A 17,173-nucleotide genomic window follows, 5' to 3' on the forward strand; every position below is an offset into this window, starting at 1 on the left:
CTCTAATGGCAGATTAGAATGTGAGGGATGATAGCCCCTGCTTGGAGGATACCAAGTCAGGGGCCTCTGCAACCGAGGCAGGTAGGCTGTTCCAGGTTGTGGCTGTACGCAGGAAGAAGGAGTTCTTGTAGTACGATGTAGATGTGGATGGTAGATGGAACTTCTTGGAGTGGTCACTTCTAGTGCTTCTCGGGGCAGGGGTGAGATAATCGCTGACTGGTATGTCCACAAGGTCGTTGGTGATCTTGAACATCATGGTCAGCTGGGCTTTGGTCCGTCATGATTCTAATGTCTCCCACCCCAAGTGTTGGATCATGGAGTATAAGCTGCTGGTATTGCGGTAACGGTTCGTCACATATATCGCAGCTTTCCTCTGGACCATCTCGAGCTTGCGTGTATTGTCCTTGGTATAAGGGTTCCAGACGGTGGAGCAATATTGAAGGCCTGGTAGCATGAGTGACATGTAGGCTGTGCTCTTGACCTGTTCATTGCTGATGCGCAGGTTGCGTCAAAGGAAACCGAGAAGGAAGCCTACAATAAGCTTGTCTGCTCAAATGCTTAAGAATGCCTGTTCACAGTGTATTGATTTTGACATTTTCACATTTAAAGCATATAATTATGTTCCCATATATTAATCATAAAACACCCACAGGCAAAGCCACGTGAATGGGGTGGGAGGGTGTATTCAAGTCATGCAGCGGCAGTTCCAGTTTTGAGGTCAGTAGGTCAAAGGTAAAGGTCACTTTGATCTTTGCCGCTAAAATCATATAGAATACATAACTTATCAATGCATTATCTTGCTTTCTACCCTCAGATTTGGCTGGGAGGTTGTCCTTGAGCTCTGAATGACCACTTTTGATTCGGACAAAGTGGTATGCTGGTATTCAAGCCATCATAACAGAGGCAGTTCTAGTTGAATTTTGCTTGATTTTGCTAAAATTGGTCAAATTATTTACATTTGCTAAATTTGTTAAAGCTTGATTATTTATTTACAGATATGATTTATACTTTGACAAAGGAACACAAATGACAAAACTGACATGTTAAATTATTCTTTTATGACCTTGACCCTTAATTGACCTTGATAGTTAAAGTCAACATGTTGAAATATGCCTAAATAATAATAACTTTGTTTTATATTCACATATTTTATTTATACTTGGACAACATAGCTCATGTGACAATTAATTATTCAACTGAAATACTCTTGGGAAAAGGCGTAAAATGAAACAACCAAACAAACAAACTTTCGAGAATTGATAACATCATTAATTTTATAGTGCCTTACATAGCGTGACTTTCTGCGCTTATGTTAACGTCACTTCCGACTTTACATTGTTTTTGTTGCTTACATAAATATATGACTGTTGGTCAGTAAAGGTCATTCTGGAAACTACAACGCATTTTGTTAACAATGACCTTGACCTTTATATAACCTCAACCATAAAAGTCAAATGTTATTAAATTTAGCAAAAGATGTCATAACTTTGTTTCTATTGACAAATATGATACATTTTTTGAAGAAATGAAACATTTTGACAGAATTTGAAAAATAAGAAAATGACCTTGACCTTTAAATGACATAGACTGTCAAGGTCATTCATACCTTCCAAAATAACAGAATTAAAAGGCCATGGTCCTTAAAAATGTTGATGACATACTTCTTGTGGGGTTCTAACAGGAAGGGCACTTTTGTTGTCCCCCGCCTTTTCGAAGAAAAAAGGGGGATATAGAAAAAGGCTCTGTCCGTCTGTCCGTCCGCACTCACAGGACAGTAATTATGTGGCTAGAGGGACAATAGGTAACTGTTCTTTCCCTTTGATGTCATTCATTCCGTAATGCTTTTATGTGGCTATTTTCTTTTGTGTGGCTAAAAAGAACAATAGAGAGAACAATAGAGTAGCCACATAATTACTGTCCTGTGAGAACATCTGTCTGTCCGTCACACTTTCATGTCCGGTCCATAACTTTGTCATTTATTAAAGGAATCTGAAATAACTTGGCACAAATGTTTGTTATAATAAGACGATGTGTCATGTTCAATAACCACTTTCATGTCCGGTCCATAACTTTGTCATTTATTAAAGGAATCTGAAATAACTTGGCACAAATGTTTGTTATAATAAGACAATGTGTCATGTGCAATAACCAGACCCCTTCCTCCAGGGTCAAGGTCGCACTTGCTCATTCAAGGTCAACATTTTTCTATTTGAGGGTATATCCCGGGTGTAGATTTTCCAAGGTTTTTGGCTCAAAAACCTTGGAAAAAAACCTCGGAGTATTGGAACAAGAAAATGCAAAACTTTGCTATTAAAAAAACCTTGGAAAAATAGGGAGAGGGTGAAAAACCTTGTAAAAAATTTCCGAGTTTTTATTAAAAAAAACCTCGTAAAAAGTATGACCTCGGAGTATTGGAACGATTTCCAAGGATTTCAGAATAAAAACCTCGTAAAATAATTTTTTTTAGAAAACCTTGGAAAATGAGTGACCTCGGAGTATTGGAACGATTTCCAAGGATTTTTAAAGTGTTTCCGTGGTTTTTTTTCCAAGGTTTTTAAATGAAAACCTCGGAAAGTTTCTCACAACTGGGAATACTGTTATATTTTCGAGGATTCTTACTTAAGGGCATCAGAGAATTTTCCAAGGTTTATTTGAGCAAAAACCTTGGAAATTTCTAGAATATCCATGGAAAATAAGAAAATATAACATCCAATGAAATATTCTGAAAAGAGCAATAATTATTATATTGTCCTTTTAAGGAATTAAGAAAATTCTTTATAATAATACAGAGCAAAAAATGATCACATAACTCACTGAAACATTTAATGTCAGTGTGAAGTAAATAGTAATGCACTACAAATGAAAAGTTAAGTTAGTTATAGTCTTTAATGGTAAATATTACAATCAATGTTCAGTTATAATTTTTTGGTATCCGGCTATATTTTAATGTATTCAAATATCTATCTTTTGAATTCCTGTTCACTCTCCATGATTTTAAAGTGTCCCTTAGTTTTTCCCTCACCATCACAGGGGTCACATGTGGAAAATGCTCCAGGATACAATTTCTGAAATAAATAAAGTAAATATTTAATAAAGTACAGCCATTGAAAGAAGTTAGAAAAACAATTATATAAAATCACCACTGGGCGCTTCCCTCTCCATGTGGTCAGGATCAAAGACTTCAAACTACTTGCCTTACAACATTGTATTTTTGACTCCTGAAGCCAGGATGGGCTTCTTCCCTCTGAGGGAGCTATCCAGCCCAGGATTAAGGAACACCTGTGGTTATACTCAGGACAGTTCAGTATGTGTAGGCAATCAGAATTACATCATTTAATTTCTTTTTTATTAATCAATAAAAAAAATGATACGTTCCTTAATCGTTTCCATAGACAAAAATATCAGTTCACTGTTGATATATATTGTTTTAAAAAATCAGCACTTTTGTGAAAAGAAATACATCTTTTGAGTGATCCAAAACTACTTGAATGACAAGTTGTTTAAGACCTTTGCTTAAAATGAAGGCTTTAATATTTTCAAATGACCTTTTCTGTAGTTACTTTTAAATGTTTGTCTACTGTTTTGAAATAGTGAATTTAATTTTTTTCATGTTGATTTCTATTTTTTCTTCATCAGTACTTTAAGTGTTAGGATTTCAAGAAAACTTTGGTAAGCAGTGTGACAATTCTGCGATGTTAAGAAAAGAAACGATGTCTGTTACTATTATTTTAGATTATGTCATACTGGATGTTACAACCTAAAGCACTCCAAAAATATTGCAAAAAATAACGCTTTTCATAAGGTGATTCCGATTGCCTAAACTAATTGTATCTGTCTGCTCAAAGTGACATCTGCATCAATAAAGCTGGAGAGTCATCATGATACATTAATAGCATTTCCAACAAAGTATCAATAAAACAAGGAACATCGCAATGCGATGCAACCAGGTTTTCAGCAAAATATTTCACAGAAGCTTTGTCATGAAGGGGCATTTGTTTTTAATTGAACTTTTAGGAGGAATTATGGCTTTTTTAATATTCCTCAAACAAAAATAATTGAGAAATTTTATGTTGTCTATTCGCCTTTTTTTCCCCAAATGTTTTAGAAAGGTAAACAGTACTTTTATTTTTGCTTAATTTTTGCATTTTTGCGTCTCTTGTCATTTTCTTTTGTCAACAATATTGGCGTGTGGTGTTTTGTGCGATATCAAGAAAAGTATGTTCACAATTTTAAAAAAATACTTGAATGATGTCTTGGAAGAAACATGGGAATTTAGTGAGCGCCAGGGCACTTGATGACAAAGCTTCTGTGAAAGTTTGGTCAAAATCCATTGAGAAATGTAGGAGAAGTTGCGCAATGTAGAAATTGTTCACTATATATTCTGTATAAGGAAAAAATATACAAAGGGCCATAATTCGGTCAAATATTATCCAATCACAAAACCCGGACAATATGTGCCAAGCACTTGATAACAAAGCTTCTAAGAAAGTTTGGTCAAAATCCGTTGAGAAATGTAGGAGGAGTTGAGCACAGAAGAAATTGTTCTCTATATATTCTGTATAAGGAAAAATATACAAAGGGCCATAATGCGGTCAAATATTATCCAATCATAAAACCCCGACAATATGTGCCAGGCACTTGATAACAAAGCTTCTAAGAAAGTTTGGTCAAAATCCGTTGAGAAATGTAGGAGGAGTTGCGCACAGAAGAAATTGTTCACTATATATTCTATATAAGGAAAAATAACAAAGGGCATAATTAGGTCAAATATATACCAATTGCAAAACCCTGGCAATATGTGTCAGGGCACTTGATGACAAAGCTTCTGAGAAAAGTTTGGTCAAAATCCGTTGAGAAATGTAGGAGGAGTTGCGCACAGAAGAAATTGTTCACTATATATTTTATATAAGGAAAAAAAACAAAGGGCCATAATTAGGTCAAATATTATCTAATCACAAAACCCCGACAATATGCGCCAGGGCACTTGATGACAAAGCTTCTGTGAAAGTTTGGTCAAAATCCGTTGAGAAATGTAGGAGGAGTTGCGCACAGAAGAAATTGTTTACGCCCGCCCGTCCGCCATACCGCCCGCCCCGCCCGCCGACATACCTCAATCTAATAACCAGTTTTTTTCCTTCGGAAAACCTGGTTAAATATCAGTTCCAGAAACCTTCATTCATTCAAATTTCAAATTGAAACTTTCAAAACCTAGTTTTAAAACAAAAACATACTGTAGTATATTCCTTGAAGCCTTTCCTCAGGTCTTCAGTTGGCTTCCTTAATCACTTGACTTTGAAGGTGCCAATGCCAATGACATTCCAGTATATTCCTCTGCTTTATACTATGATAAAACACAGCAAAGCTGGATAGTTTGGAACAGTCCTGCAAACTTGCTTACAAGCTGACTCTGCAATTAAAAATTTGTAGATTCAAATAATAGATGAAAGATGAAAGTTTATAAATAATGTCATCATAGTTTAATGCACTCATCTTGTTCAAAACAATCATATACAAACATAGCATTTATACTCATAAAATATCCTCTAAACCATTGTATTTAAACTAGCTTACATTTAGGTTAAAAATATAGATCTAAAATAGTTTGTATTTAATACTTATTTGAAAAAAAAAACAACAGATTTTATGCATAAATGTATCTAAAATTATTTACCTGAACATTTTAACTATCTTGTTTCTTTTGTTTATCTTCCTGTCCCAGGTCATTGATCTTTAGGTTCAATATACAACAACCAAACATTTCCTGAATCTTGTCACACTTAGATAAATGTTTTCTTTGAAAATTCCAAAATATGCTCCCTAACATTAATAAAACAAGATATCTCCATAATTGCTTTAAATAAATCCAGGTTTGCACAATTTCCAACTATAACCACTTGACCCATTAATGTCTGAGATTCAAATTTTTCAACAGTATAACTGAAGGGGCAATCATAATGTGAAACAGGGGTGATCCCAAAATATCAAAGCCATCATCATTTTTTTTTGACATTTATTAAAGGTACAAATATATCAAATGATAAATAAAAGTAAAACTTGAAAATTATAATAAGTTCTTGAAAGAGAATCACAGTTGCAGTGTCATTTTAGACTGTTTTGGATTGTATAAAAACCCAGACTCCCCCTGAACAATCACATGGAACAATCTGGTCTATCCCAGAATGCTCAATGAGAAGATTGATCATGCATAGATAAAGGGAACCACCTGGGGTGCCATTAGTTTTATCTGATCAGTGTGTTAATTATTCTGTGTGTGAAATCTTAGTGGATGCAGTATTTATTTATCCTAATTATAAGAAATTAACAAGCATACTGGTTATTATATTTCAGACATTCAATTGTACATAATTATATTTAAAGGACAATTAATGACTATTTATGTTTATTGTACACATAATTAATGGCAGAGTAAATTGTAATCTGAATGTATGTCACAGACTTGCTTAGTAGAATATACTATTTTATATGGCATAAAACATATATTAAAGATTAATAGCATTCTTATTTCAGTGTTGCTTACAGGCTGTCAAGAAACCCTAAGTTAAGTCTATATATAGAAAGAAACTGCAGGAAAAATACTGATGCATTTGGAAACTAATAGACATAAACACTGATTGTTTCTTTTTCTATAATTATAAGTTTTGCTCTTTTATCTATTCTTAAAAATGGAGAAGATATCTAGTAACAATAATTATAAATAATAAAAAAAAATATGAAAATAAAAAAAATAAAATTTTCAAGTCTTTCTGATCATCAGTTATTTGAATAATCTTTATCTTATTTTGATAAGTTACAATACCTTTATAGCCATTAATAAAAGGTATTTTATGGCAACAAGGAATTTACATTGTATTTAACTTTTCCATGTTTTCACACTTAAATTTTTTTAATTGATTCCTCCCCAAAAAATGGCTTCAGAAGATTAAAGTACAAATTTATTGAAAAGGAAGTTGGCCATTGACAATGTCCATACTAAAAATTGATTCCCTGGACCAAATCTCTCCTTTCCATGCTGTTGGACAATTGTTTGCTCTGACCATGGATTAAAAAATATCCATTGGCAATCTACAGTCGGGTTGTTATCTTAGTTTGCTTTAACTGTTGATTATTGCTTTTGATGCCCATTATAAGTTAAATCATGATTATGTCTTAACATTTTCCGAGATGAAATTTAGTTAAGTTCAATTATCCGAGGTCATTTCCAAGCTAAATATTGGCAAAGTGTTTCCAACAAATTTTACGTAAATTTTCTAAGTTCTTTTCCAAGCAAAAAAATGACAAAGTTCTTATTTCCAAGCTTTTTCCGAGCTGATTTTTGGCAGAGTGTTTAATTCCGAGGTAGTTTCCAAGGTTTTCTTTATTTCCAAGGATTTTTATACAAAAACCTTGGATAAAGTTTCCAAGGTTTTAAAAAAATCCTCGGAATTAAAAAAAACCCTTGTGAAACTGGTTTATTTCCAAGGTATTTGAAGCAGTTTCCATGGTTTTTTTCATAAACCTCGGAAAATCTACACCCCGGAATTGTAGTGTCCGGTCCATAACATTTTTATCTTTGAAGGGATTTTGTAAATACTTGCCACAATTGCTCACAATAATGAGAAGATTTATCATGAGCTTGCAACCGGTCACCTACTTTCAAGGTCAAGGTCACACTTGGAGATCAAAGATTAACATAGTCAGTGTTACAGGGTATATTTCAATAACCAGACCCCTACCTCCAGGGTCAAGGTCGCAATTGCTCATTCAAGGTCAACATTGTCTATTTGAGGGTATATGTTGTGTCCGGTCTATAACTTTCTTATCTTTGAAGGGATTTTGTAAATACTTGCCACAATTGTTCACAATAAGGAGACGATGTGTCATGTGCAACAATCGGTCACCTACCTCCAAGGTAAAGGTCACACTTGGAGGTCAAAGATTAACTTTTTCATATATATAAGGGTTTTGATAATACTTGGCACAAATAGTTACTATAATAAGATGATGTGTCATGCGCAACACCTGCATCCCTTCCTCCAAGGTCAAGGTCACATTTGGAGGTCAAAGATAAACATAGTCTGTTAAAGGGTATATATTGTGTCCGATCTAGAACTTCTTCATAGTTCAAGGGATTTTAAAATAACTTGGCACACATAGTCAGAATAATAAGACGATTTGTCAAGTACAACACTGCACCCCTACCTCCAAGGTCAAGGTCACACTTAGAGGTCAAAAGTTAACAGGGTCTGTTATATGATATATTTTGTGTTCCGTCGATAATTTCTTCATAGATCAAGGGATTTTGAAAATACTTCCCACAAATAGTCACAATGATAAGATGATATGTCATGCGTAACACCATTGTCCCTACCTCCAAGGTCAAGGTCACATGTAGAGGTCAAAGGTTTACATAATCTGTTATAGGGTATATTTTGTGTCCAGTTTATAACTTTTTCATAGATCAAGGGATTTTAAAAATACTTTGCACAAATAATCACAATAATAAGACGATATGTCAGGCGCAAAACATGGGTCCCTACCTCCAAGGTCACACTAAGAGGTCAAAGATTAACATATTCTGTTAGAGGGTATATTTTGTGTCCCATCTATAACTTCTTCATAGTTAAAGGGATTTTGAAAATACTTGGTACAAATAGTTACAATAATAAGACGATATGTCATGCACAGCACCTGCACCACTACCTCCAAGGTCACACTTAGAGGTTAAAGCTTTACATGATAGATTTTTAAATTCAATGTTTTATTTTATTTCTTTAATAAATTTATTGTTGCATTTGCAGATCTAACATTGATCATAATTTTGAACAGAAAGTCCTTAGCTCCATACCTCAATCTTTTGAAATACCACATTTTTATGCTTCATATAAAACTTCTCAGAGGCTGGGGCGTTGGAAACTCTGTTACAAATTCTTGGTTAGCTTGCAGGACGTGTGATCATTTGTCAGTATTGGCAGTAGCTAAGTGAGATTAAAATTACCCCAAATTTTACTAACACTTACAAATGCATTTCAGAATAAAGAATTTTGATATTCAGAATGTAAAATAGTTTCTAGCAAATGTCAGAAGACCAAGAAAACTTTTTAGATATTAGAAAATTTAGAATTCATATTTTACATTGTAAAACTCACAGTTTTGCCTGCCAAACGAGAATTGAACAGTCTAGAGCTTATGGGATTAGAAATGTGAATATTGTAATCATTTTAAGAAGTCTTTTTATGTTTTGTTTTTAATAGGAGAAGAAGACATGACCAGATGTTTTGATTGTGACATTGGTTTGGGCAAATGGGAGACAGGTAATATTTTTGCATATATTTTCATATATTGAAAGGATTAAATGAAGACTCTGTCACTGTCTTCATTTTACTTTCCATGATTTTTTGTCAAGTAAATGAAGATGTCAGGTTACCTGAGCAGAATTTTAATAAAGCCCTTAACCAAAAGTTACTTGAGGAATAAAAAAAATGACAAAGCCACTCAAAGGAAATTTGTTTGTGACCAAATACTAAAATGGATGGCAAAATTGTCACAGTTAAGTAATGCAACTCTTTACTATTACTATAATCTTTCTGTTTTTGAAAGGTGGACGGTGGTTTTGTTACCTCATAAAGCTTTTTACTGAGTGCCTATAATGTATGTCTGTTGAGCTATTTTTTGTAATTTTTTGCTGAAAGCAGCTGAGATATTTATTTGTTAAGAGCTTCTTTCCAGAATTTATTTGGCGATTTTGCCCACAAAATATGCTTATTACTCTGAATGCACTTATCTTATAGGTTATACTTTTAGCACTGTTCATTATCTTTTTTTGAATGAAAATCAACTTTTTCTTGAATAATGCACTGTTTGAGTTCAAATGCTCAGGAATATAATCATGAAGGCTGATAGGCCTGAATTATTAATTGCAAAGCATTTCATTGATAAACTGTGCATGATATTATGCTACAAGGCAATATTTTTTTTTTCATTCTAACATACTTATTAAAAAAGATAAATAATAAAAATAATGTATGTTAAGACTACATTGTGTGGAGAAGTAATATTCTCGGGTCATTTGGCTTATTGACATCATATCTTATATCATAAAGTGTGAGCATATGCATATTATATTGTGCTATGTTATACTTGACTGTCCAATCTGTTTGATGAGGGGAATAATATAAATAGAGATGATCAGCCAACAGTATAAAACCTGGTCTGATTTCACATATGTGCACTCCCAGGTTTGGCTTCTTAAATTTTGTTCAAGCATTCTTAGGTTTATATATATATTGATAATGTATTTGCACTTTTGCCTCATGCTTATGCTTAGTTTTTTTATCTTAGCAAATTTCTAACTGCACAGTAACCATGATGCTATTTTTAGCTCTGCTTTTTTGGAGAAAAAAAATAAAATAAAGTTGAGCTTTTGTCATGACCCACTGGTTGATGTTGACTTATGTTTTAGTTTGTTTAAAGGTCCATTTTAAAAAATATAGTAAGTCAGCATTTTGTGTCCTTTATAACTTTTAAACTAATAACAAGTTTGAAAATAACTTAGCACAAATAGTCACCATTATGAGATGTGCAGAGCCAAATAAAAAAGTTGCTACTGCCAAAGTGAAGGTGTGCAAAAACTAGGCTCTACCCCACAAGGTCAAATTCACTATTTAAGGTCAAATGTAACAATTTTAGTCTGCATTTCATGTTTGAATTTTTTTTAAAAAAAACTTTGCACAAATTATCACCATTATATATTTTTGTTGTTTTGTATTAAACATAATCAGCATTGTGGCAGTTACTCTCTGCTTTGCAATTATCATATCGAGGAATGCAAATTTTTATGCCCCCACAATGTGGGTGCATATAGCGTTGCACTTGTCCGTCTGTCCGTCCGTCAGTCCGTCCGTCCGTATGTCCCGAAATCTTGTGAACGCAACTCCTCTTAAACCGGATGGCAGATTTTGCTTAAACTTACAGGGATGAACAACCTTAATATGTAGATGGTAGTAAAGGAAGGAATTTTTGCTGTGACCAAATTTAAGAGAATTATGGCCCTTTGTTGATTTTTTTACTAGATACGATATAGAAATTTTGTGAACGCAACTCCTCTTAAACCGGATGACAGATTTTGCTTTAACTTACAGGGATGAACAACCTTAATGTGTAGATGGTAGTAAAGGAAGGAATTTTTGCTGCGACCAAATTTAACAGAATTATGGCCCTTTGTTGATTTTTTCACTATATACTATGTAGAAATTTTGTGACCGCAACTCCTCTTAAACCGGATGGCAGATTTTGCTTAAACTTACAGGGATGAATAACCTTAAGGTGTAGATGGTAGTAAAGGAAGGAATTTTTGATGCGACCAAATTTTACAGAATTATGGCCCTTTGTTGATTTTTCACTATATACTATGTAGAAATTTTGTGAACGCAACTCCTCTTAAACCGGGTGGCAGATTTTGCTTTAACTTACAGGGATGAACAATCTTAAGGTGTAGATGGTAGTAAAGGAAGGAATTTTCGCTGCGACCAAATTTTACAGAATTATGGCCCTTTGTTGATTTTTTCACTATATACTATGTAGAAATTTTGTGAATGCAACTCCTCTTAAACCAAATGGCAGATTTTGCTTAAACTTACAGGGATGAACAACCTTAATGTGTAGATGGTTTTAAAGTAAGGAATTATTGCTGTGACCAAATTTAACAGAATTATGGCCCTTTGTTGATTTTTAGTTTTCAACTTGTGGCACATGTAGTCCAAAAAATATTTGACCTAGAGTCATAAGATTGACAGAACAGTGGCGTGTGGGGGCATCCGTGTCCTATGGACACATTTCTAGTTAATGTATTTATGAGCTCACAATTATTTTTAGACTGCTCATTCACGCTTCATCCAAACTTACTATTGTGTCTTATCTATCTCCTTTATTTATTGACTAATATCATAGATGTTTGATTTTCAAAGTAATTTTCATTAAGGGTTTGCTAAAATTCTACTATTATTTATCATACACATGTAACTATGTGTAAGTCTACATATTACTTCAGTTAGATTATTTCTGTATTTTTAGCTCACCTGGCACAAAGTGACAGGGTGAGCTTTCGTGATCACTTTTCGTCCGGCGTCCGTCCGTCTGGCGTCCTCTGTCTGTCCGCCAGCGTCCGCCGTCCGTAAACTTTTACTTTAAATGACATCTCCTCATAAACTGCTGAGCCAATTTCATCCAAACTTCACAGGAATGTTCCTTTGGTGGTCACCTTTAAAAATTGTTCAAAGAATTTAATTCAATGTAGAACTCTGGTTGCCATGGCAACCGATAGAAAAACTTAAAATATCTTCTTTTAAAAAACCCAAAGAGGTAGAGCTTAGATATTTGGCATGAAACATCTTCTAGTGAGTGTTATTTGTTCAAATAAAAGCCCTGGGGTCAAAATTGGCCCCGCCTCAGGGGTCATTGATTTTCCCTATATGCATATAGTAAAAACTTAAAAAATCTTCTTTGAAAGAACCCAAAGAGCTAGAGCTAAGATATTTAGCATGAAACATCTTCTAATGGGTGTCTACCAAGTTTGTTCAAATAAAAGCCCTGGGGTCAAAATTGGCCGGGCCCCAGGGGGTCATTGATTTTCCCTATATGCATATAGTAAAAACTTATAAAATCTTCTTTAAAAGAACCCATTAAAGAGCTAGATCTAAGATATTTAGCATGAAACATTTCTTATGAGTGTCTATCAAGTTTGTTCAAATAAAAGCCCTAGGGTCAAAATTAGCCCGGCCCCAGGGTTCATTGATTTTCCCTATATGCATATAGTAAAAACTTATAAAATCTTCTTTTAAAGAACCCAAAGAGCTAGAGCTAAGATATTTAGCATTAAAGATGTTCTAATGGGTGTCTACCAAATTTGTTCAAATAAGAGGCCTGGGGTCAAAATTTGCCCTGCCCCGGGGGTCATTGATTTTCCTTATATGTGTAAAGCAAAATCTTTAAAAAAAACCTTCTTTGAAAACAAACAAATAGCTAGAGTTTAGATACTAAGCATGAAACATCTTCTAGTGAGTGTCTACAAAGTTTGTTCATATAAAAGCCCTTAGGTCAAAATTGGCCCTGCCCCAGGGGTCATTGATTTTATTTATGTGTATAGCAAAAGCTTAAAAAAATCTTCTTTGAAAAAACCCAAATAGCTAGAGTTAAGATATTTAGCATGAAACATCTTCCAGTTAGTGTCTTCAAAGGTTGTTCAAATAAAAGCCCTAGGGTCAAAATTGGCCCTCCCCAGGGGGACATTGATTTTCCTTATATGTGTATAGCAAAAACTTAAAAATCTCATTTAAAAAAAAATAAATAAATAGCTAGAGTTTGGATATTAAGCATGAAACATCTTCTAGTGAGTGTCTTCAAAGTTTGATCAAATAAAAGCCCTGGGGTCAAAACTTGCCCCGCCCTAGGGGTGTCATTGCTTTTAGCTATATGTGTATAGTTAAAACTTAAAAAATTTTTTTTTAAAAAACTCAACGAGCTAGACCTTAGATGTTTAGCATGAAATATCTTTTAATGGGTGTCTACCAAGTTTGTTCAAATAAAAGCCCTGGGGTTTAAACTGGCCCCGCTCTGGGGGGCCTATATACAGGTGAGCTACTTCAGGGCCATCATGGCCCTCTTGTTATCAATATTTGAAATACTTACTAATATGTGCCAACTCACAGTAGACTAATCCACATTAAAGTTACTGAGATTTGAAATCTTTTTTCTTCTTTAAAAAAATCTTCTTTGAAAAAACCCAAATAGCTAGAGTTAAGATATTAAACACGAAACATCTTCCAGTTAGTGTCTTCAAAGGTTGTTCAAATAAAAGCCCTAGGGTCAAAATTGGCCCTCCCCAGGGGGACATTGATTTTCCTTATATGTGTATAGCAAAAACTTAAAAATCTTATTTAAAAAAAAAAACAAATAGCTAGAGTTTGGATATTAAGCATGAAACATCTTCTAGTGAGTGTCTTCAAAGTTTGATCAAATAAAAGCCCTGGGGTCAAAACTTGCCCCGCCCTAGGGGTGTCATTGCTTTTAGCTATATGTGTATAGTTTAAACTTAAATTAAAAAAAAACAAAAAAACTCAACGAGCTAGACCTTAGATGTTTAGCATGAAATAATGGGTGTCTACCAAGTTTGTTCAAATTAAAGCCCTGGGGTTTAAACTGGCCCCGCTCTGGGGGGCCTATATACAGGTGAGCGACTTCAGGGCCATCATGGCCCTCTTGTTATCAATATTTGAAATACTTACTAATATGTGCCCACTCACAGTAGACTAATCCACTTTAAAGTTACTGAGATTTGAAATCTTTTTTCTTCTTTTACATAAAAGTAAGTCTTAAACCGTATATTCTCAATATCAGCATGTTTAACTTCTGAATCATATTTCATTTAACTTTATATTTCATTTATCTTCATATTTCATTTAACTTCATATTTCATTTAACTTTATATTTCTTTTAACTTCATATTTCATTCAACTTTATATTTCATATATTTCATTTAACTTTATATTTCATATATTTCATTTAACTTTATATTTCATATATTTCATTTAACTTTATATTTCATATATTTCATATCTAAGTTCTTATGTTTTTTAGTGAAAAGATGTCATTCAGCACAAAGGTGATATAAATTAACCATCAATGTAATGTGTAAGCTTCATTCTGAAATGTACATCTGTGTATGTTAAATGTATGATTGTGTATTTTATTGTAATGTTTCTGCTATATGAGGATGGCCTGACTATAATCTACTAATTTGTCAAGCTTTCAGCAGTTATCCCAAATTTCTCTTTATCTTTAAGTCTTTTCTTATAGATTAAAAAAAAGTTTCATTGGTCAATAGTAAGCATCATTAAGAAAAAAATCAACATGTGTAATATGTTAGGTTTGTGGCAGGGTTAAAAAGATGGAGAAAAACTTAATTTTAACATAAACTAGATTCAGTTTCTATCCAAAAAGTCTCAAATTATTTTTCAAATTAAGAGTAAAATAAACTTAATATGCTGTAGGAGTATTAATGAAATTGTTTTTTCTCTCTCATATTTAATTACACAGTTATACTTTGACATACATAGGTATCATATTTGAATTGATTTGTAATAAATGTAAAAGTATAAAATTTATCAATATACAAAATAGTGAAAACACTGATTATATGAATCTTACACCGGCTGCTGGTACAGAACGGAATATTTAGCTCGAGGGTGACTGTTTACAGCGTTAACGAGGCTCTGCCGATATTCTCATTATGCACCTTTTTCTTATAGTAGCGTATGAACTTACAACTTCATTCATAACGGTTAAGTGACGTCATCCTTAGAACGCAATTCATTCATAAAATACTTGAGGCAATCATGTCATTTAAAGAACGCGACTTGTCTTACATGGGGTAAGACAGGGTTTTCTAGCACAGGTGTAAACGGTAGATATGCAAGAATACTAAAAGTTAAATGCCCAAAACAGCAAAATTGAAAATGTGGGAGGCTCTATGTTTGATTGAGCCTATTTATGGATGGTAGTGTTAAGTGCAAGATACAGTCCATGCCCTCTAGCACCAGCTAAGCTTTGTGGAATAAATATGTGGATGTGTTTGAACAGCTGTGATTAGTTTTCAGTATGTCACATTTGTGCCATTCAATGTAAAGCAGCTTAAAGTGCCCATGTACAAAAATGTGTGAAACCTAAACAAGAAAACAATGGTGGAACTTAATAAAATGGGTATATAAATATATCAGTAGAGAGTCTTTAAAATGTCTTCTATAGATATGCCAGAGGTTTCTCTTACTAATCTTTAATAAACAGATGATACCAAGGTTTGACATTAAAATGTGTTTGTAAAACCATATAATTGTTGTGAGCTTATTTGTAGTATATAAACATATACATATGTTTTTTTAACAAATAAATATTTTTGACATGATATTTGAAATTTATATTGTGATATAGGAATGATCCGAATTCTCACCTAAGTATGGTCATAAGTCATATAAGACATCCAGGAAGGGTAAGTTCATGCCATAAAGAAGAATACTCCTATGTAATTATTCAGACCCTTTTTTCCCACTTTTCTTTCATAACTATTCACTCTCGTTCAGTTTGCAAAATTAATTTCCTTACAGATCGCACACAACCCAGAAAAAAATGATAATAATACTTTAAATCAGTATGTAATAGACAAACAGAATCAATTGAAAAATAAAGGGAGGTAAGTTTTTGATGACTGGTTTTTATGTCCCAAAAGTGTGGTTTATATTTTGATAATTGTATAGTTTCTGTGTGATCTCCCCTTTTTCTAAATTTTTATGGTGTTGAGTGCTGTGTGTAAAAAGTTGCCCTGTACTTCATGTGTTGTTCTAGTTTTCTGGTCTTATGGGATCATTGATTTTGGCACATAACGTATTTATAATTGAATCCCACTTCAGCTGGTACTAGGGGGTGTAAGGGATGTTGCATTTTTCAGTTATCCCTCATGAACATACTCAAACAAACCAAGTCTGCAATTTTCATGTAATTCGTTGATTTCATTGCTTCTTTGGAATTTCCCCTTTTCCAGATTTTTTAACCAGGTTTTCCGAAGGAAAAAAACTGGTTATTAGATTGAGGTATGTCGGCGGGCGGGCGGGCGGGCGGGCGTAAACAATTTCTTCTGTGCGCAACTCCTCCTACATTTCTTAACAGATTTTGACCAAACTTTCACAGAAGCTTTGTCATCAAGTGCCCTGGCGCATATTGTCGGGGTTTTGCGATTAGATAATATTTGACCTAATTATGGCCCTTTGTTTTTTTCCTCATATAAAATATATAGTGAACAATTTCTTCTGTGCGCAACTCCTCCTACATTTCTCAACGGATTTTGACCAAACTTTCTCAGAAGCTTTGTCATCAAGTGCCCTGTCACATATTGCCAGGGTTTTGCAATTGGTATATATATTTGACCTAGTTATGGCCCTTTGTTTTTTTTTCCTTATATAGAATATATAGTGAACAATTTCTTCTGTGCGCAACTCCTCCTACATTTCTCAACGGATTTTGACCAAACTTTCTTAGAAGCTTTGTTATCAAGTGCCTGGCACATATTGTCGGGGTTTTGTGATTGGATAATATTTGACCGAATTATGGCCCTTTGTATATTTTTTCC

General features: G+C 33.7%; 1 protein-coding gene and 1 long non-coding RNA gene across 3 annotated transcripts in view; one reads left to right on the top strand and one right to left on the bottom strand.

Annotated features, from left to right (window-relative positions):
* The window catches only part of LOC132753530 (uncharacterized), a 105,337-nt gene that overhangs the window by 49,006 nt on the left and 39,158 nt on the right, over positions 1 to 17,173 (top strand). The window contains exons 6-7 of one of the 2 annotated variants that reach the window (XR_009628975.1): positions 9,252 to 9,311; positions 14,632 to 14,656. Coding sequence is in view for 1 of the 2 variants with exons in the window: in XM_060744008.1 (XP_060599991.1) it covers positions 9,252 to 9,311 (60 nt within the window). In the remaining variant the exon portion in view is untranslated. The remainder of the gene's footprint in view (positions 1 to 9,251; positions 9,312 to 14,631; positions 14,657 to 17,173) is intronic. The other variant, XM_060744008.1, reaches the window with a different exon arrangement.
* LOC132753527 (uncharacterized) lies at positions 2,220 to 7,408 on the bottom strand. Its single transcript, XR_009628973.1, has 3 exons — positions 5,672 to 7,408; positions 5,232 to 5,407; positions 2,220 to 3,065 (listed from the first exon to the last, which is right to left on the bottom strand). It is a non-coding gene; the product is annotated as an uncharacterized LOC132753527 (long non-coding RNA).

Source organism: Ruditapes philippinarum, unplaced genomic scaffold (assembly GCF_026571515.1).
Source record: "Ruditapes philippinarum isolate M1 unplaced genomic scaffold, ASM2657151v2 ctg2314_1_1_1_1, whole genome shotgun sequence".
NCBI classification, from domain to species: Eukaryota; Metazoa; Mollusca; class Bivalvia; order Venerida; family Veneridae; genus Ruditapes; species Ruditapes philippinarum.